The sequence below is a fragment of the Raphanus sativus genome, chromosome 7, assembly GCF_000801105.2.
Source record: "Raphanus sativus cultivar WK10039 chromosome 7, ASM80110v3, whole genome shotgun sequence".
Lineage (NCBI taxonomy): Eukaryota > Viridiplantae > Streptophyta > Magnoliopsida > Brassicales > Brassicaceae > Raphanus > Raphanus sativus.
The window spans coordinates 14,547,318-14,566,594 of record NC_079517.1 but is presented as its reverse complement, the minus strand read 5'-3'; the positions used below and the strand labels follow the sequence as shown (position 1 = coordinate 14,566,594).

Here is a 19,277-nt window from a genome sequence, read left to right as displayed (position 1 = left end):
ACTTCTGCTAAGATCATTAGAGGTTCAGAATAAGAATATCTCCTAAGATATAAAATAGCATAAAACAATATGTTATTTGTTAAGTGAATTAAGGCAGTAGTACCTTGGATTGGATATCGTTGTCATTCCCGGTGTCCGTGTTGTTCCCCTTGTCAATGTCAGCCCTGGAGTTGTTTGTATCATCCTTATGTACGGACTGACCATGAGATACAGAAGCAGTTTTATCCTGCCAAGGTTAGCGGTCATAAACTAGTTAGTCGTTACAAATAAACAAGCACTGCTAACTTCTAAAATATCAGCTAACAAATAAAGTTATAATTGGGAATAAAGAAACAAACTTTGTTCATTGCCTCATCCATAGTAGGGGGTGAGGAGCTTGTGTCCAAGACGTCGGGAGGGATAGGTGCTTCTTGCGCCGAATCAGGATGATCAGTATTCTGTGCATAATTATAGCAAGTCACAGTAAAAAAATAATAACAAACAATTACGAGTTGACTCTCTCCCTTACGAGTTATAGGGTTCACAAATCACCAAATTTTTTGAAGAAATTAGGGATTAAAATGATAGACCAATAATGGTTTTCAGTTACAAAGTGAAAGAGAAAAAGAAGAGATTTTTAGGTGAGATTTAATTGAGTAAATTAAAGAAGTGCTGTAAAGTCATATGTTTTTTTGGGAATAATGGCTACAAAAAACAGAGATTATATGATTGTGTCTTGTCGAACAGGTATAAACACAGTAACACTGACATCCAATTGGGTTGAGAGAGCTTTCACGTCCACTAGACTGACAATGATACCAGTCCCTAGAGCAGCATAGTTAGTAGGGTTAATATGGTCCAAAAAATTGTGGTATATTTGCAATGGTAGATTGCCAATTAAAATGTTATATGTGCCTATAAGAGTCAATTTTCTCAAAGTAGTATTCATGAACAGTTAATAATTGTGGGACTATCAGTGTGTGTGAAAGAATAAGATGGGTATGATTTTGCTTTACTTTATAGGACTTCAGATGGGTCTATAATCACATACTCCCTCTGTTTCAAAATAGTTGATGTTTTGGTTAATGCACAAGAATTAAGACATACACTTTTACCTAGAATGTATCATTTAAAATATAAATAAAAACTAATTCAACCAATCATCAAAAGAACTATAAAAACATCATTGGCTACACAATCTTCAATAAACTAAAACTAATATAAAAATACCAAAACATCATGTATTTTGAAACATCAAAACTCTTCAAAACATCATCTAATTTGAAACAGAGGGAGTATTAGTTTACCTCACTCTCTTGTATATCTTCCTTTTTTTTTTTTTTTTTTGAAAAATGTGTATATCTTCCTTCTTGCACCATCAAAATCAAAATCAAGTTCCACGTTATCTTATAACATTACAGGTTGATAAAAAAAAACATTACAGGTTGATAAAAAAAACACTACAGGTTTATCAACCTGTAATGTTATTATATATCATATACTCCAGCCGAAGTTCTTTTACCACTAGGCCAACACGCGTTGGTTTCCTTATTCTACTTATGAGATTTTGATTTCGATCACATTATTTTCATTTGAGCTCATTTAGTTCTGAAGTAATAGGGCCCTTGATTATATAGAGAATGTGATAATATTTTTTTTATGTAAACAGTTTTCAGGGCTCCAAAAATATTATAAAATCGTAGCCTGCAATGTACGTAATAATCATACAAATTCTCTAAAAGAAATAGAGAAACCCCAGCAGAGCTAAATATTGGACAAAAATGTGTAAAATAAAAATATATCTAGAATAGAAGTGCACAAGTTTGAAGCTGCATGACACAAACCCCAACACTACAACATTTGTATATCCCATCACTTTACACTAAGTCTCCCCCCTTTTGCTTCGTTTGTTTCGCTTATACATATATGATTAAATAAAAAGCATAACCGTAGGGAAATGGTCCTTGTTCTTCAAAAGCTTCCAAATAATAAAGTAATAATTTAAATAAACATCAATCGGTCAAGCGTCACTCTCTTTTTTCTCTGTAGTTTTGTTTTTGCCTGATTTGTTCCTTTGTGTGTACGTGACGTTTGGTTCCTTCGCATACTCTTATCTCCTAATTACAATATAAAAAAAATCAAAGTTGGACAAATATAGAAGATTATTGTAGCGCTAATATATCACTTGGTTATTAAGAAACATTATGTTTTCTAGTTCAAATCTAGTTTAGAAAATGGTTTAATACGTTTTAATAGCTAGGTATTAGTATTACTAACTAGAAATTGGTTTCTAATTATATAATTTAATTTATGAAACAAGTTCATAATTTTTTAACAAAAGTTCGGAATTCTAAGACAAAATAAATCTAGGTTAATCAGATTACTTGCAGCTGCAGGTATATTCATACAGTAGAAGCTGCTGGAAGCAAATCTATGTAAACATTACCACGTGTCACTACTGATATAAAACATCTTTGTAGGCCCGAAGAACCCCTACTGGAGCGTTGTTCCAGTTTTGAACACCAGAAGACAATGGTAGGTTTGTTGATCCATGCATATCCAACTTATACAATAGGTGAGAAAATCATGAATCAATGGGTTGTCCACACGAGTTAACAACTGGATAGAACGGTCACTTGTACGTATCGCAAATAATTTCGAAACAAAATTATAATTTTAGAAACAAAAAAATATTATTCTAACTTGTTTACGGAATTTTATCGAAGATATGTTAAACCGAAATATGTGTATTTACAGATCAAGACTATGAAAACCGTGAAATCCATGAAAACTCTCAAAATTAAAAAAAAAAGACTTGAAGAGCAAGTTAATGTTAAGATATTCTCATCATATTTACACTAAGTGTTTAGAAAAGTTAGCATTATCTAATGTTAACATTATGTTAATGTTACCGCTATATATATGCATTTTGTATTCTTATATTAATACATAACACAATAATATATCTATTCTATTATACCTTAAATAGTATCAGAGCAGTCGATTCTTTGATATCAAAATTAAAACTTCCGTATTACCAATTTTTTCGAAGTTTTTTGGCAATGATTATCATCGGTAGTGTTAACGATAAAGGAGACGATGGTTCCTAAGACGATCCCGTTGATGATGACGTGAAGCAACATAAGTTCGAGTAAGTGTTCAGGTGATCTTTAACTAAACTAAGTGTTTGGTTTTATTAATTAAAAGCTTTAGTGGGTTTGCAATAGGTTTTCTTTACGTGCTTTGTGTTTGCTTAGTTATTTTTATATAGTTTAGTTTTGGTGAGTGTTAGAGCATCTCCAAGAGCAACTTTAAAACTTCAAATATAAGGTTTTATGTAGTTTAAGAGCAACCTCAAAACCTCAAATTATAAAGTTTTGTACAGTGAAACCTTATATTTGAGGTTTCACTGTACAAAACCTTATATTTGAGGTTTCATATTTTTTTTGATCCTTGTATTCTTATATCTTTTAAATAATTTTGATAACTTTCTTGTTTATCATTTTAGTCCATATAATTTTATTTCTTTTATATATTTTAGATATGTTTTTATAAATTCAACTTTTGCATATAACTTTAAACAAATAAATAAGTTTTAAATGAAAAAACAAAGCAAACATTGCTATTAAAGTGGAATAGTTTATTACATAAATAATAATGATGCATAATTATATTTTCTTAGAAAAAATGATTTCGTTTGTAATAATCTCATATATATCTGTAATTTGCTATTACAGTGTAATCGTTTATTAATAAATATTTTTATAACATTTTATTGTACGTTTTAGTTGTTACAAAAGTTTTGTCTTTTTATTTGATTTTTGTCTAATGTTAAGGATTATAATGTAAATATCTAAAAATTTTAAGGTTTATTTTAAGGTTTACCATTGGAGAATCCCCAAACCTCAAATATAAGATTAATCAAACCTCAAATATAAGGTTGCTCTTGGAGATGCTCTTTTAGAGAGAGAGTTAGTGGTTTACATCTTGAGGTCTTTTTATGTGATTTATGAGAAAGAATCATTTAAGAAAAGAGAGAACAACAGCGACATTTGCGCGCGTCCGGCGTGTCAGCTTTTACCTCTTTCATCTTGTTCCCCTCTCACGCTTCTCTGCCAATGCGTAGTATACACCATACAGTGTACTGTTCTATAGGTCCCACACTGAAGTCTGCACCAAATATCACTATTGGTAGTAACTAGTAACTTTCCCAAATAGTTTTGGATTATTGTTTTGAAAATAATAATAAGAGCATCTTTGTTATAATAAGAGTTATAGGTATAACTCTTAAGATAGTTTTAACCGTATGGGCCCACGTTTTTGTTAAAATCTTTCCTTCTCTCTTTTTATGCAAGAAGCAACTCTTAAGCTTTTTGTTGGTTCTGCCTTTTTATTCTTTTCTGTGATTTGTTATATTTCTTTTTTTTTCTTTTTCTTTTTTTTAATTGGATAAAAAAGAAAAAAAAGTTTAAGAGTCATTTTTAGAGTTTTAGAAATGTGGATGCTCTAACCAGGTGATTATCTGCGAATTCGCAGATATAAATATTGTATAAAACTTCGCAGATATAAATATTGTATGAAATTATATATTATGTATAGAATATTTTATAGAAATAAAAAATATTTGTGAAATTATATATATAATTATACTGCAATACATATTATGTATATTCTTTGGCATTTTCTTCATTCTCTTATTATCATTTCATTCTTTTATCAAATTTTTACTAAGGTTTTCCTAATTTTTACATATTAATCACCAAATATTTATTTATCTCTTTAAATAGTAATACAAAGCATACAATTAATAAACTAAAAATGTATTTTATAATTTTTTTCAATCATAACATTACTTTATTCACTATATTATTTGATTTAAATGTAAAACATTTTTTAATCAAAATTCTCACATGGTTAATTTATTTTGCTGTTTGATTTTCATTAAGTTGTGAGTTTATATTTTTAATGAAAAATCTGTTTTGAAGTTAGCGAGATAAATGATAAATCTGCTGATTTTGATTTGTTAACTAAAATATTCAACTAATTACAATCGTTAAAGAAAAAAAATAAAACTTCCATTAACAAAAAAAAAATGAAGAGGGAGTTTCCATAAACGGGGTCAAGATGACATGTTGACATGAACGCTAGCGTTTTTGGGAGAACTACAGATCGGGCACGTGTGCACACTGGACCCACACACTCCACACAAGCACAAGTGTCTGCACGGTAAAAGCAACACACACGATTCCTCCTCCTCACAGTTTCTGCACATCCTACCTTTCGCCGCCTTATCATGCGCCTCAATCGCTACCCTACGGCTCCTAACCGTTTCTTCACCCGCGCTACTCCCGCAACACGACTCCGCGTCATCGTCGTCGTTATCGCCGTTTCCGTTATCTAACCCTGCGCCAGAGTCGTTAACCTGCGCCAGTACCTGCTCAAGGCTGTTGCGGAGGTTGTTGGCGGTCGCTTCGTTGGTCTGAGCGAGATCCCGCCAGATTTGGTTCTCGGTGGAGAGTGACCTCACGCGTTGCTCAAGCGCGTGGTTTATCTTCCCGATTCTGTCTCTTTCTTCTTCTTTGGCACGAAGCCTTTTCACCACTCCACGCTCTATAGCCTCCATAATCGTCCTCGCTTGCCTCTTCCTCTTCTCTTGAATCTCGAGTCTCACTCTCTCCATCTGCCATTGAAGCAAATGTTAGTGTGTTAATCATTTGAACCGTACGACACAATGTTTGAAGAAGAGGTTCGCTTACATGAAGGGAGACAAACCGATCGATGTCGTGCTGTTGCTGATTGATGTGAGAGGAGATATCAATGTCTTGGCCAAGAAACGAAAAGGGAGTAACACACGGTGACCATGATCTAGGATTATAATCCGATACTGAATCTCTGGAGCGTTTTCTCGTGTGTAAAGATAACAAATCACAGTTGAGATTGCCACCATCGGGGTAATAAGTGAATGAATCAGTTGTCGTCGGGATAGTATCAACGGTGGAGGAGCCGCCGTACATGTTAAGAAGAGGAGGCGAATCGTCTGTCACGGAGAAAGGTGAAACGACGCCGTATCCGGTTTGGTTATTCGTGAAGAAACCGCCATTAGTCGGTTCCATGGTTGTGTTGTTGTTATTATTCAACACTAAGTCTCTGCAAAATGAAAACAGTACAATAAACTTTAAAGAATCAAAGAAAGAAAAACCAGAAATCAACAGATCGTAGAGAGAGAGAGAGTTACAAACCTGTTGGAGAAGAGTTGAAGAGGAGAGAAATGGAGATGGTGAGCATCGACGGCCATGAAAAGAGAGGTCAGAGAGATGATGATGATGAGAATAGGGGGAGGAGGAGGAAGTTTAAAAGAGATAGAAATGCATGCGTTTCGGTTTTTATTTTGCTGTTTTGATATGCGTGAAGAGGAGGGCCCCTTTGTTTTTTCCTTTTTTTTATTATTCTTACTTTCTCTTATTTCAAAGACCAATTCGAAAGGAACTTCAACCATATGGTTGTTTTCTATTTATATACACATCGACGCGACGAACGTACACAGAGAAATAAAAGGAGAGAGAGAAAGCCAGATTTTTAGAAAGTAATTAATTTCATATATTTAATTTGTTCAAAGGTAAATCTAACATTTATTCAACATACTAAAATTAATTAACCGGCTACCATGTTCTTAGGGTTTGAATAATATATTGACTACATCTTTTTGGTAACTTACTTCTTTACAATAATAACACGTTTTCTGAAAATTCAATATATTTTAACTTACTTGCTACGTTTTGGTATTTAGTTACCTAATTATCTGATTGAATTGAACTGAATCTGTTGATTTTGTTCTTATTCAATATTACGATTTTTTAAAAATAATATTACGATTTTTTAAAAATAATATTACGATTTTGTTTTTCTTTTGTCCAACTTAAAGATTTGTTCCACATATTTGTGATATATATTTATAAAAAGTACATTTTCGGTTATAAATTTTTTAAATTTGGTAATTTATAGCAAAAATTGGATTCGGTTATGTGTTAACACTCACCGTACCGAATAAATAGAATAGATCGGTTGGGCCGTGATTTTAGGACAATTACAGGGGTATTTTAGGATACTCAGCAAATTGCTTTTTGTATGATGAAGACCATCCAATGGAGATATGCCACGTGTTAAAAGGTCCGAAGGAGTCACGCGGATTGCCATGTAAGCATTACAGCGTCGCGAACAATTTCGAGTGGGACCCATTAATTTGTCTTTTGTACGGTCTGTTAAAAAGGGTAAAATCCTACTTTTCGTTTTTGTAATTTTTTCGTACGATTTTGGAGTCATGTGATGCCACGTCGTCAAACATATTGGCTACTTCTGTTTGACCTCTTTCTTTGACTTCATGGAGTAATTTTTTTTAACATCGACAGAAAAAAGTTGTAACTATATCTTTAATGAAAAATTATTAGATTTTCCCATTTTTCTATTGTTATCTATCGCAATTCCCATAAATATATTAGTGTCGCGGTGCCCTGGTGAAACGCACAAGAATTAATTCCTACTTTGATTTATGTCCCTTTTACTTTCTTTTTTCCTACTTCTTCTTTACAATTATTGTGCTTTGTTATATTTTCTTTCCCTCACATTAAAAGTTAAAAGAAAAATATGCCTTTGTCTTTTAGAAACATTCAAGCTCCACTATCTTAATTGGTTTTAACAAAACCAACATTTAAAAAGTAGATTTTGTTAATTAAAAGAGTAGCCATGGTTCTCTCTCACATATCAATTTTTTTTTCTTAAAACTGAAATTCATTCGCATTTGTTATGTTTTGTGATTTATATATGAGATTACCAACAACGTAACGAGACGTTAACTAATTGGTGTCTGTCTGATACAACTAATCAGAATTATTATAGACTTAAAAATATAGTATATCTTAAGAAAAACATGAAATCTTGAATTGTTGTTTCCTCTTTTATTGAAGAATGAAGAACAAGCGACATTGCTGATTGCACGCCTTGACTTTGTTCACTTGTTGTATGATATGCTTTGTTTGCTTTAACTTTAATCCTCGTTTTTGTTCTTCTTATATTTGATTCAACTTAAAGTTGGCTATGGCGTGTAATCATGTGGTATCAACATTTGAAAAGAGGAAGAAGAAAATTATAACCATTGCAGGAATCTCAAAGGGTGCCTTACCTAGAAACTTCATCTTTCCTTAAAGGCACCACCATAATTCAATATGCTATGGAAAAAAATTCGTGCTTTTGTGTACCATATTCATATATCTTTGGGTTCATATTCATAAATACGGAGTATTCGTTTATCAAAGTTTTTGAAATTAGTGACTTTAATTATACTTTTGTTCCGATGTCATATCACAGACCTAAATCTTACAACAATTCAAAAGAAGCTTCACTGGATGTTTAAGCCTTCCCATTAAAGACAACAATGTGTTTGAATTAATTGTTTGGGGCTTGGTACGTAGTGCATACATATCACATGTACTATGGTCCATACATGAGGAGCGCGTGACCTAACATATTAACACCATATTAATCTTTGGATATTTATCATATGCACCTAGACATATTTGGACCTAACGTCTTAATAAAAATATATACCATATGGACTGGAATTCACTATCACACAATTATCGGAAATAAAACTGTGATAATAATCTTTTCTGTAGTTTCTTGAACTATTGATGAAGTATTCTTTCAAAACTTCCGAGATAAAGGAGTTAGGTTAAGAGGCCCTGATTTGATTAGAGATGTGTTGGGCCATCACTCGTTTCTTGCTCTTCAAAAAATACCTTAGCCGTATCATCAAAACTTAACTTTCACTATAACAAAATTTCAAGATTTTTATTTGTTTAATTCTATAAAAAAAATCGTTGCCCCATTAGGAGACAAGAGAAGAGGTTCTGCACAGGACTTTAACTCGGTGTCATCTGTCATGTGTGGTTGTGCTTGTGGACAGTTGTGGACCCTCTTCTTTTTCATTTATTTACATAAAATAAAGAACCAATGGGTAGATTGCATGATTCCCACTACTGCTTTCGATCTCAGCTTCTGCTATAAAATGAATTATATGATCCCACCACCACTACTAATTCATTCAGACAAAATACGTAATAAATGTGAAATATTTATATTTATAAATGTATATGAATACGAGGAGAGCTATTCATCGAAATAAAAATTTGAATGTACTGACTTGTTACCATCAGATCATGAACCACATTAACTCTAACCTGAAAGACAAAGGTGGTGGTGGTTGTTTTTCCTGTCAGGTCACTGATTCACATTCACCAGATCAAAAAATTTGAATCATAAGTAGAGATTAGACAACAGATTATGTGTTGGTTCGTATAAGAAACTTACACAAACCCATCACTACATGAGCCTACGTAAGTCCCTACGTTGACGAGACCAATCAGTCACATTCAGTACCATCGAAATTAGTAAATGAGAAAACATGATTGGTACCTGCAAGGTTCTCATTTGGTCACTCCAAACTTTCTTTATGGAGATTGAAGAAAGGATACTTGGTTTTGCCAGCTGATGGTGAGCTGCTAATATTACTGTTGTTGCTGCTTCTTCTTCTTCCTCCTCTCAAAGACCTTTGCGTATATGGCAAATCTCACAATATTTTATTCTATTTTTTTTTTCAGATTTGAAAGCCAAACATTGGAAGGAAATATTCTAGTTGGGTGTAATGTTGATCCAGATTCCTAAATTATGTGTTTGATCACAACCTCACGAACTAAATGATCCAAAATCACAATGACAGTGTGCTTTATAATGCATTCCAATATTAGCAACATATAAAAAGTTGTGATATCTATTTAAAAAAAAAAGAAAAGAAAAAAACTATTTAGCTAAGGACCAGGCAAACATCCCATTCATGACAAATTGCATAAAAAAGATAGTCAAAAGACCAGGCCCAATATGAGGTCTCACTAAATGCTTGTAGAACAAACAAAGCCCATAACAAGTTTAACATGTATAGTTGCACCAAAGTTACAAGAGAAGCCGAGAGCAATTAATGAGAACTACAGCTCAATCTATCACTAGGTCACAAGGTAAACATGTATACTGTATAGTTAGTTACCTGCGCCATTAGGAAAACAAATCATTACCCTTCCGTTCTAAGATGATGTATTTATAGTTTCCACTCATATTAAAAACATTTAAAATTTTAACTATAGATACATTTTTAAATCACTTATTTTTTATAATTTTTAACTAGTCAAAATTGAGTAAATACAATTAATATCTTCAAAATTTACGATTTATTATTATATAATATTAAAAATATAAAATATAGAATTTTTAGAAATAACCTTTTTTTAAAACATAGATCATTATAAAATAGAGAGAATACATCTCATCTAAATATGTATCATAGCGAACATCCAACCTCAGTTAAAACTCAATAAAGTTACATCTTATTATTTTCAACTCTATTTTATTTTCCATTTCAAAATGAAAACTTACAAAAAAACAGGTCATAATAAAATAAAAATAAAATCCATCTATAACCAAAACAATAATTTTTTTTTCAATGCTTTATTTTTCATTTCAAAATAGAATACTATGTTTGAACAAAATTCGTTTTAATTATGAAGTTATTTTATTTTCAATAAGAATGAAATAGTACACCTAAGTATAATTTTCAGTAGAATCATTTCAAACATCATTTTAAGCATTTTAGTAAAACAAAAAAATAATCCTAGTAAAAATATATTCACCCTCAAATTTGAATTCAAGATTATTGATTAGATTTTAACGCATTATAGCTAATTTTAAAAAAAAATCTTTTAAGTAGATAAATAATTAATAAAAATAGATAAATATTGTGCGAAAACATTTTTTGAATTATAAACTAGGAAAGCAATATCTCTATGCATAAATCAATAATAATAATAATATAGATATAAAAGAAAAAAGAAAGTAGACATCGCTATATCTTCTCGCATCTAGGGTTCCGCTGCTTCTTCTTCTTCTCCCTATCTGTCTCTCTGCTTCCGTCACACGGGGGAGGCGACGATATGTATTGATTTTGTTTTTCTCAGTAGAGAGAAGCTCGGTTACTCTGATTGGATTCGATCACGAATCGATATCAATTTCCACAAGGCTTTTAGGGATTTCGAAAATTTTAATATTTTAGATTTAGCGTATCATCATCAGCTTAGAGATCTAAGAGAGAGCAATCGATTATGGATGGTTTTGGTATGGGGAGCAGTATGAATCAAGCTCCTGGAACCGATGATCTTAACAAACTTGGAGACAATCCTACAGGTTTGCTTTCTCTCTCAGATGAATTGCTTTCTAGTTTGAATCTGGATCTTAGATTGATTTTTTTTGGTTCTTCGTCTGTGGATTAGTATGCAAAACTTGAATCTGCTCCTTAAGTTGATTTTAGATTCTCTCTTGTAGTTTCTTGATCACTAGTTGGGGCGTTTGTTTAATTGAAAGGTTTGTTTTGGTGCAGGGAGTTCAGTGTTTGATGCATCTCAGTATGCCTTTTTCGGGAACGATGTTGTGGAGGAGGTTGAGCTTGGTGGACTGGAGGAGGAAGATGAGATTTTGTCTTTCAATGGGATAGGGGATGACCTTTCATTTGTTAAGGAAGAGGTTAGATCTCTTCTTGTTTTCTCTTATCTAGTAGCATCTTATCTAGTAGTTTATTTTTTTGAAGAAGCGAAGCTTTTCTTTGGTTTTTATATACTGTATTCCTCCCCTATATATATATGCAGGTTGGAGATTCTAGGCTTCTCTCTGACGTTGATGATCTTGCTACTACTTTTTCAAAGGTTGGCTAGCTTTCTAATACGCATGATAATTAATCACTTGTGCATCTTACACTTCTGTTTCTGTTTATTTTGTTATGGAAGTTAAAAGCTTGCTTCTGTGATATGTTACAGTTGAATAGGGATCCTGATGTCTATAGAAACACGGGACCAATCACTGATAGGAGATCGAGCCAGAGTGAGTTTCATTTCTTTTTTCTTTTCCTGCAGAGTTAATGCATTTTCATGGTTCTACCTTACGAGCAAGGCTTTGGTTTATGGTTTTAACAGTGCGATGTCTTTTTTTTGTTCTCAGATTCTTTAGTACCTGAGTGGGCTCATGGGGAGGATTTGCCAGATTGGTATGGCCAGCAGATACTCGACTCTGATTCCATGAAAGATGACAAGGCCTGGTCAGCAAAACATTTTTCTGCTCTGGACCCTAAAAGAACATCACCGTATCCTGAACCACAACGTCAGCTGCATCAAAGCCACAACCAACAACAGTTTCCCAGTGAGCCGATTATTGTCCCGAAGTCATCTTTTGTTTCACATCCTCTTCAAGGCAGTATATCACCAGATCAGCGCTTAGCACACCCAAATTTACAATATCATTCTGGTGGGCCTCAAATGGGATCGCCAAACTTCTCTCAGTTCCCTAATTTGCAGCCTCAGTTGGCTGGCATGCATCATGGGTCTCCCCAGCGCACCGGAAACATGCCTCAGTTTCGTCCTGCTCTTCCTCTGAACAATCGCCCTCCGGCTCAGTGGATGAATCGTCAAAATATGCATCCTGGTGATAATTCTGGGATCATGAATAACAACATGCTACAACAGCTGCCTCATCAAAGCGGTTTGATGCCTCCTCAGATGCAGGGATCTCAGAATAGGTTACAACATCCAATGCAGCCTCCTCTCGGTCATATGCCAGGAATGCAGCCTCAGTTATTCAGTCCCCACCTTTCTCGATCATCATCTTCCGCAAGTTACGATGGAATGCTTGGGTTTGTTGATCCCAGGGAATCAAGACCAGGGTCGGCTCAAGGCAACAGACCTAACATGCGATTTCATCAACAAGGCTTTGATGGTGGCGTTCAGAGGAGAAACAGTGGGTGGCCTCCATACCGGTCTAAATATATGTCAGCAGGGGAGTTAGAGAATATACTGAGAACGCAGCTTGTTGCTACACACAGCAATGATCCTTACGTTGATGATTACTACCATCAAGCCTGTCTTGCTAAGAAGTCTGCAGGTGCGAAGCTGAAACATCATTTCTGTCCAAACCATTTGAGGGACCTACTACATCCACGGCCACGGACAAACAATGAGCCCCATGCTTTTCTTCAGGTTGATGCTCATAGTCTTGGTAGAGTTCCTTTCTCTTCAATCCGCAGGCCTCGTCCTCTTCTTGAAGTGGACCCTCCAAATTCAACTAAATCTGGCAATGCGGAGCATAGGTCTACAGATAAGCCCCTTGATGAAGAACCCCTGCTTGCAGCTAGAGTGTACATTGAGGATGGTAATAATCTCCTCCTTGATGTGGATGACATTGATCGTTTCTTAGAGTTCAGTCAACTCCAGGATGGAGGAAACCAGTTGAGACAGAAACGGCAAGCTGTGTTGGAAAGCCTTGCAGTTTCACTGCAGCTCGTTGATCCCCTTGCCAAGAATGGGCAAAGCCGTTCCCAGGATGATTTAATCTTTCAAAGTATCATCTCTCTTCCAAAGGGTCGGAAACTACTTATAAGGTATATTCAGCTTATTTTCCCAGGCAGCGACCTAATGCGGATAGTCTGCATGGCCATTTTCCGTCATCTGAGATCATTGTTTGGAGTCCTCTCATCCGATCCTGATATCGCTAAAACCACAAACAAGCTTGCAAACGTTGTGAACTCGTGCATTCACAAGATGGATTTAGGTCCCATAAGCGCCTGTTTAGCAGCGGTTTCCTGTTCCTCTGAGCAGCCACCGCTCCGTCCTTTAGGCAGCCCTGTTGGAGACGGAGCTACCACGGTACTGAAATCTACACTCGACAGGGCGTCTGAGCTTCTCCGAGCTAATAACTTCAACAACGCAGGCATGGCTCTGTGGCGCGCTTCCTTCAATGAGTTCTTCAACCTTCTGATGAGGTATTGCATCAGCAAGTACGACAGTATTATGCAGAGTTTGAATTCGCAGTTGCCGCCAGAGTTTGCTAGTGAGATATCCGATGCAGCTGCGCAAGCCATTGTCCGTGAAATGCCCATTGAGCTTCTTCGTTCGAGTTTCCCACATATTGATGAGCAGCAAAAGAGATTGCTAATGGAGTTTTTGAAACGGTCTATGCTTGGAAGCCAGAAAACCGAGCCGGTCTTGAGCTGATGAGATAGTATAGAATCAAGAAACCATACCGCAATGTCTGTATATGGAGCATAAGATGATGCGGAAACCGTAACAGGGAAGGTAGAGAGAATCGGTTCAAACTCTCGTTTTTTTTTTTACTTTGCGTTAGAGAAATAGGATTGTTCCTTCAAATGGACCAAGACTGTTTTTGTGTCTTTAGCTCTGCAGAACTTTGTAGCCAAGGGATTGTGTGTGTTTCTGTGTTCTGTCTAGTCTTTTTTTTTTTCCGAAACCTTCCTTCATGTTTTTGATGGTTATCTTTCCCTTTTCTATGTTTTACCAAGTAAACATTTGGAGTTGTGCTTTGGTAATAAAGTCTTATTTGTTCTTGATATCATCTCTTCTCACAAGCAAAGAGCAGCTCATGTGAGAGGTTCTTGGGTAGCTGCGATCGTTTAAGGTTGTTGTACATAATGAAGTAGATAGGATTGTGATGCAGTTCAGTTTAAGATTTGATGAGTTAGGTGCAGAAGAAAGAAACCAAGAGGATCATTTTGACAAAGAGATGATGATGATTAATGTAAGCTTTTATTATTCGTTGACATATCAAAGATCCCAGTTGAACAATCAAAAGATGTTGATGAACCTTTTTCTTTGATCTCAAAAAAAAAGTCTGATGGTTTAACCAAACTAATTAAGAGTATTTTTCAACACAAGTGAGAGAAAGATAATACGAGACGTGTTGTCTTGTTACTTAGATCTCTCTGTCTCATCTTCCTCATACGCTTCTTTTTCCACTGCACACAAAGAACACCATAACACGTTAACTAAACCCAAAAAAATAAATAAAGATATATAAATAAGTTATATATAAATATATATATATATATATATATATATATATATATATATATATATATGTATCTTACTAGCTATTTCTGTCGTAGAGTAAGAAAATGGATTCAAGGCTAGTGTTGTCTCTCAAGCTCAATCCTTGCTTCAGTCCTCTCCACCATTTCGGCCTCTCCTCTCCTGGCTACTCCCGCCGCTTCTATTCTCCGGTCACCGCCAAGGCCGCAGCAAAGAAAACCTCTGGGATTAGTATCCGTTCTGAACTCGATGACAGAATCAACGGCGGCGCTTTCTCTCCTGACTCTGATTCCCGCTTCCTCGACCGTGTAACTTCTTCCTTCTCTACTCTGTTTAGGATGAAACTGTCTCTGTGTTTGTGTCTTTGTGGAAAGTCTTTAACCTTTGGGAGGCTGCTCACATATTTTTTGGTTCGGAAATGTTGGAGCTTTAGCTTATATACACTTCTTCATCTGTTCCTACTTGTGTGGCTTTTGCTTGTCTTGTCTGATCAGTAGCAGTTTATATTACTCTTATGGATCAAATCAATGAGTTTCATATCTCTCCTTTGACCTGTTTCTAGCTTTTCTTACTAGACCAGAAACACATTTTTTTAATCAGCTCTATTTGTTTCTGTTTTGCATTTTTTCTGAGTCCACTCTTGTTTGATGAGTTCTTAAAAGTAGTACTAACTTTTTGTTTCCTTTGGCTTTGTTTTTTACAGCAAAAGGCTTTAGAGGCAGCTATGAATGACATAAATGGTTCGTTTGGTAAAGGAAGTGTAACCAGATTAGGGAGTGCTGGTGGTGCACTAGTGTGAGAGAATCTCTCTCTCTCTCTCTCTCTCTCTCTCTCTCTCTTGACTCCACCATGTGATATTAAGTAATAGTAAATAAAAATGATTTTTGTGTGTGTGTATTGCAGGGAGACTTTTCCGAGTGGTGTTTTGACTCTTGATCTTGCCTTAGGTGGAGGCCTGCCAAAGGGTCGAATAGTCGAGGTATTACACTCTTGTTTGAGATTAAAAAAAAGAAGATAATTGTGACACTCTGATTGTAACTTAACACTGCAGCTATATGGACCAGAAAGTAGTGGCAAGACCACGCTAGCACTCCATGCAATTGCTGAAGTTCAGGTCTATCTTTCTTGTCAACAAACCACTTCCATCTCATCTTTCTAGATGTCTCTGAAACCGAGTTATCTAACTGTGCAGAAGCTTGGAGGCAACGCAATGCTTGTTGATGCAGAGCATGCCTTCGATCCAGCCTACTCTAAAGCCTTAGGTGTTGATGTAGAAAACTTGATAGTGTGCCAGCCAGATAACGGCGAGATGGCTTTAGAAAGTAAAATCCCAAAACATTCTGGTTACTTTTTCATATGCGTGTGAAGTAACTAACTAACATGTTTCTTTTCTTCATCACACAGTTGCAGACCGTATGTGTCGTTCTGGTGCGGTCGACCTTATATGTGTTGATTCCGTTTCAGCACTTACTCCACGGGCCGAGATTGAAGTAATGTTATCTATCATCTCTTCCCCACCATATCTACTTTCTTTCTTTCTTGCTTGTGTGAACTGAGTTTGAATTTTGTTTACTTCTGCATAGGGTGAGATAGGAATGCAGCAGATGGGGTTGCAAGCTCGTCTTATGAGTCAAGCTCTTCGTAAAATGTCAGGAAACGCCTCTAAAGCTGGCTGTACACTTATCTTCCTAAACCAAATCAGATACAAGGTATTAATTATTAGTACAATACACTTTTTATGTTGTTTGTGTTCATGAGCTAACAGTAGTGTTGTTCTGTTATGCTTTCAAGATTGGTGTGTACTACGGGAATCCAGAGGTGACTAGTGGAGGAATTGCGTTGAAGTTCTTTGCGTCGGTCCGGCTAGAAATCCGTTCTGCTGGGAAGATCAAATCTGTAAGCATAACAGTCCTTTCTGTTTTAAAACTGTGACTCATATTTCTAATTTTCCTGATTACTTTGTTTAAAAGAGCAAAGGGGATGAAGATATTGGTCTTCGAGCTCGTGTAAGAGTACAGAAGAGCAAGGTTAGTAGTAGTATCAAAATCTCAATAATTATTTTTTAACATGAATTGAATTTGGCTTTACATTTTGCAGGTTTCGAGACCGTATAAGCAAGCAGAGTTTGAGATTATGTTCGGGGAAGGAGTCAGTAAACTGGTAGGCATCATCACCAGTCTCTCTGAAAGCAGATAAACAATGTTTCATTGTCTTTTTTAACTTAAAACCTAAAAAACCTGTAGGGATGTGTTCTTGATTGTGCTGAGATCATGGAGGTTGTGGTCAAGAAAGGTTCTTGGTACAGCTACCAAGACCAAAGGTCTAGTTTCTTTAACTGTAAACTCAAAGAAATGTTGTGGTTACAGATTGTGAGATATGTGTTTGTGTTTTGTGTGTCTCTGTTTCAGGCTCGGTCAAGGAAGAGAGAAAGCATTGCAGCATTTAAGGGAGAACCCTTCTCTTCAAGACGAAATTGAGAAGGTTTGCTTTCTTCTCTTTGCATCAGTTTTGTTTATCTTTTTATGAGTTTATGTTTGCAATGGCGTCGGCTTGCAGAGAGTGAGATTGTTGATGCTAGATGGAGATGTTCACAGATCAAGCCCTTTGCTTAGCACCAGCTCCTCTTCTGTTTCACATCATGAAGAAGACGCCAACGACTCGCTTGATGGTTTCCAATGACTCTATCTAATCTTCTTGTTTCAACTCTCAGCATTTAAAACTTTCATATGCTTTCATTCTATGAAAAATGTTGTGTTCAAGTTATATACAAACACTAGAGGTCTTGTATATTCAAAGTATGTTCTTTAAGTTACTTTAACAACATTACATAAAACAGAACAATGACGCTAAAAACAGATGAGCATAAGTACACACACTTTCATGATTTTACTGAGCCAAAGCACTAGTGTTGTACACAAGAAGAGCTCCTCCGGCAAGAATTCCGGCGAGTGTCACCGCCCAAATCGCCAGACCAGTGAGTCCTCCCTTGTACACGTCACCACTTGCTGACCACTCGTCCTCGTTGTAGATAGGACTGTATCCATCAACGTTTGCACCGTACTTGTCCACGAATTTGTAAACACCATATCCCTGAAACGAAACGGCATCGTTTAAGTGACTCATATGGAAAAATATTAAAACGACATCGTTCTAGTGACCCAGACGAAAATAGACATTAAAACGACATCGTTTACCTTGCCCTTTCTGCCGGAAGCGTCGACGCCGTCCCTCAAGTCCATGCTGCCGTTAACCCCTACACACAGAAAATCGAATTAACAGAATAAGCTTACACTTTTTAACGGTGACGGTAGCGTGTAACATAAGTTAAAGTGTGTTATGTTTGTTGACGGACCAAAGGGCTTGTCTGTCTTGATTTTCTTGACGCCACTCGCGACGATTCTGAAGGAAGAAGGAGAAGCTCTTGAGAGCGACGGTAATCCTCTCGCCGACATCTTCTCCACCGTGAAACCCGCAGGTTTCAATGTCACTGATGAAAGCATCACTGAAGCAGCCATGTTCTCTCACAAGATCAAACTTCTCTTCTTCTCTCTCTTGATCTCTCTCCCGATCTCTATGTTCTCGCATGGTGTGCTGTGTGTGTGGTCTTCAAATATGAGGAGAGAGGAGATCCGACAAGTGATTCTTGTCCTTACACGTGGCGACTGTTGTGTGGCTTTCCTCTGGATATCTTACTAACATTATCTTCAACTTTGCCACGTAGGATTTTCAGTATTTGTTTTATTTATTTGCATTTGTGTGATCCCTGTAAATCGTAGTTTACTCAAATAAACCCCATTACTTTGTTTATTTGCACACTGCATGTTGTGAAATTCGCCAAACGGTGAAATGATGAAACGCATGACTACTTCCAGCGACCAGCCTTAAGCTACGCGTTTCATGTTGTAGTCGCTCGTTGGTGTTGGTGAACAACACACGAGTAGATGATTCGTTGTTGGTTCTTTGAATAAATCATAAATGTCTAACGAACTTGACCATTGTGTATCTGAAAAGCCTTAACATCAAACAAGTTGTAATCATATTTGCTGATATATAAATGCGTCATGTAAAACTAAATGATTGTACCTTGTGATTTAGTCAATGTTTGGTATATAGTATTATTGTTTTACATTCTTGTATGCATGTTCCTCTGCTCATATCACTAGAAAACTATCAACTAGAGTAATGTTCTTTTCTTTGGTAATCAACTAGAGTAACAACACTTTGAAAGATATTTTACCAAAAAAAAAACACTTTGAAAGATATAATACAATTAAAGTCGTTTAAGCCAATAGCTATTGGCTGACTAATCGATATGTTAGCTACACGTCTAAG

At 35.7% G+C, this 19,277-nt stretch overlaps 4 protein-coding genes across 4 annotated transcripts; 2 read left to right on the top strand and 2 right to left on the bottom strand.

The window, feature by feature from the left end:
* Positions 1-4,977: 4,977 nt before the first annotated feature.
* Positions 4,978-6,452, bottom strand: LOC108815811 (probable BOI-related E3 ubiquitin-protein ligase 2). Its single transcript, XM_018588311.2, has 3 exons — positions 6,219-6,452; positions 5,736-6,126; positions 4,978-5,659 (listed from the first exon to the last, which is right to left on the bottom strand). Exons 1-3 carry the CDS (start codon positions 6,272-6,274, stop codon positions 5,099-5,101), a joined length of 1,008 nt encoding a protein of 335 aa, XP_018443813.2. The 5' UTR covers positions 6,275-6,452; the 3' UTR covers positions 4,978-5,098.
* A 4,499-nt stretch (positions 6,453-10,951) lies between these two features.
* Positions 10,952-14,467, top strand: LOC108817719 (protein PAT1 homolog). The gene is made up of 5 exons (XM_018590479.2): positions 10,952-11,262; positions 11,456-11,598; positions 11,721-11,777; positions 11,889-11,952; positions 12,070-14,467. The coding sequence occupies exons 1-5, from the start codon at positions 11,181-11,183 to the stop codon at positions 14,112-14,114; spliced, it is 2,391 nt and encodes a 796-aa protein (XP_018445981.2). The 5' UTR covers positions 10,952-11,180; the 3' UTR covers positions 14,115-14,467.
* A 543-nt stretch (positions 14,468-15,010) lies between these two features.
* On the top strand, positions 15,011-17,757 carry LOC108818346 (DNA repair protein recA homolog 1, chloroplastic). Its single transcript, XM_056991505.1, has 13 exons — positions 15,011-15,253; positions 15,649-15,740; positions 15,849-15,924; positions 15,997-16,059; positions 16,138-16,267; positions 16,350-16,435; positions 16,529-16,654; positions 16,737-16,841; positions 16,916-16,972; positions 17,043-17,105; positions 17,189-17,265; positions 17,354-17,426; positions 17,502-17,757. Exons 1-13 carry the CDS (start codon positions 15,032-15,034, stop codon positions 17,622-17,624), a joined length of 1,293 nt encoding a protein of 430 aa, XP_056847485.1. The 5' UTR covers positions 15,011-15,031; the 3' UTR covers positions 17,625-17,757.
* LOC108838461 (photosystem II 10 kDa polypeptide, chloroplastic) lies at positions 17,706-18,526 on the bottom strand. Its single transcript, XM_018611395.2, has 3 exons — positions 18,298-18,526; positions 18,140-18,198; positions 17,706-18,035 (listed from the first exon to the last, which is right to left on the bottom strand). Exons 1-3 carry the CDS (start codon positions 18,458-18,460, stop codon positions 17,832-17,834), a joined length of 426 nt encoding a protein of 141 aa, XP_018466897.1. The 5' UTR covers positions 18,461-18,526; the 3' UTR covers positions 17,706-17,831.
* Between the last annotated feature and the right edge of the window lie 751 nt (positions 18,527-19,277).

What these genes read in the sequence shown, in the direction of transcription:
- LOC108815811 (XM_018588311.2), bottom strand. Translation starts at nt 6,274, where the DNA reads ATGGCCGTCGATGCTCACCATCTCCATTTCTCTCCTCTTCAACTCTTC. An exon ending in CTTCAACTCTTCTCCAACAG is followed by an intron (nt 6,127 to 6,218) that starts GTTTGTAACTCT and finishes TTCATTTTGCAG; the next exon opens with AGACTTAGTGTTGAATAATA. An exon ending in ATCGGTTTGTCTCCCTTCAT is followed by an intron (nt 5,660 to 5,735) that starts GTAAGCGAACCT and finishes CTTCAATGGCAG; the next exon opens with ATGGAGAGAGTGAGACTCGA.
- LOC108817719 (XM_018590479.2), top strand. Translation starts at nt 11,181, where the DNA reads ATGGATGGTTTTGGTATGGGGAGCAGTATGAATCAAGCTCCTGGAACC. An exon ending in TTTCATTTGTTAAGGAAGAG is followed by an intron (nt 11,599 to 11,720) that starts GTTAGATCTCTT and finishes ATATATATGCAG; the next exon opens with GTTGGAGATTCTAGGCTTCT. An exon ending in TGATAGGAGATCGAGCCAGA is followed by an intron (nt 11,953 to 12,069) that starts GTGAGTTTCATT and finishes TTTTGTTCTCAG; the next exon opens with ATTCTTTAGTACCTGAGTGG.
- LOC108818346 (XM_056991505.1), top strand. Translation starts at nt 15,032, where the DNA reads ATGGATTCAAGGCTAGTGTTGTCTCTCAAGCTCAATCCTTGCTTCAGT. An exon ending in CAAAGGGTCGAATAGTCGAG is followed by an intron (nt 15,925 to 15,996) that starts GTATTACACTCT and finishes TTAACACTGCAG; the next exon opens with CTATATGGACCAGAAAGTAG. An exon ending in GGGAAGGAGTCAGTAAACTG is followed by an intron (nt 17,106 to 17,188) that starts GTAGGCATCATC and finishes AAAAACCTGTAG; the next exon opens with GGATGTGTTCTTGATTGTGC.
- LOC108838461 (XM_018611395.2), bottom strand. Translation starts at nt 18,460, where the DNA reads ATGGCTGCTTCAGTGATGCTTTCATCAGTGACATTGAAACCTGCGGGT. An exon ending in CAAGACAGACAAGCCCTTTG is followed by an intron (nt 18,199 to 18,297) that starts GTCCGTCAACAA and finishes TTCTGTGTGTAG; the next exon opens with GGGTTAACGGCAGCATGGAC. An exon ending in CTTCCGGCAGAAAGGGCAAG is followed by an intron (nt 18,036 to 18,139) that starts GTAAACGATGTC and finishes GTTTCGTTTCAG; the next exon opens with GGATATGGTGTTTACAAATT.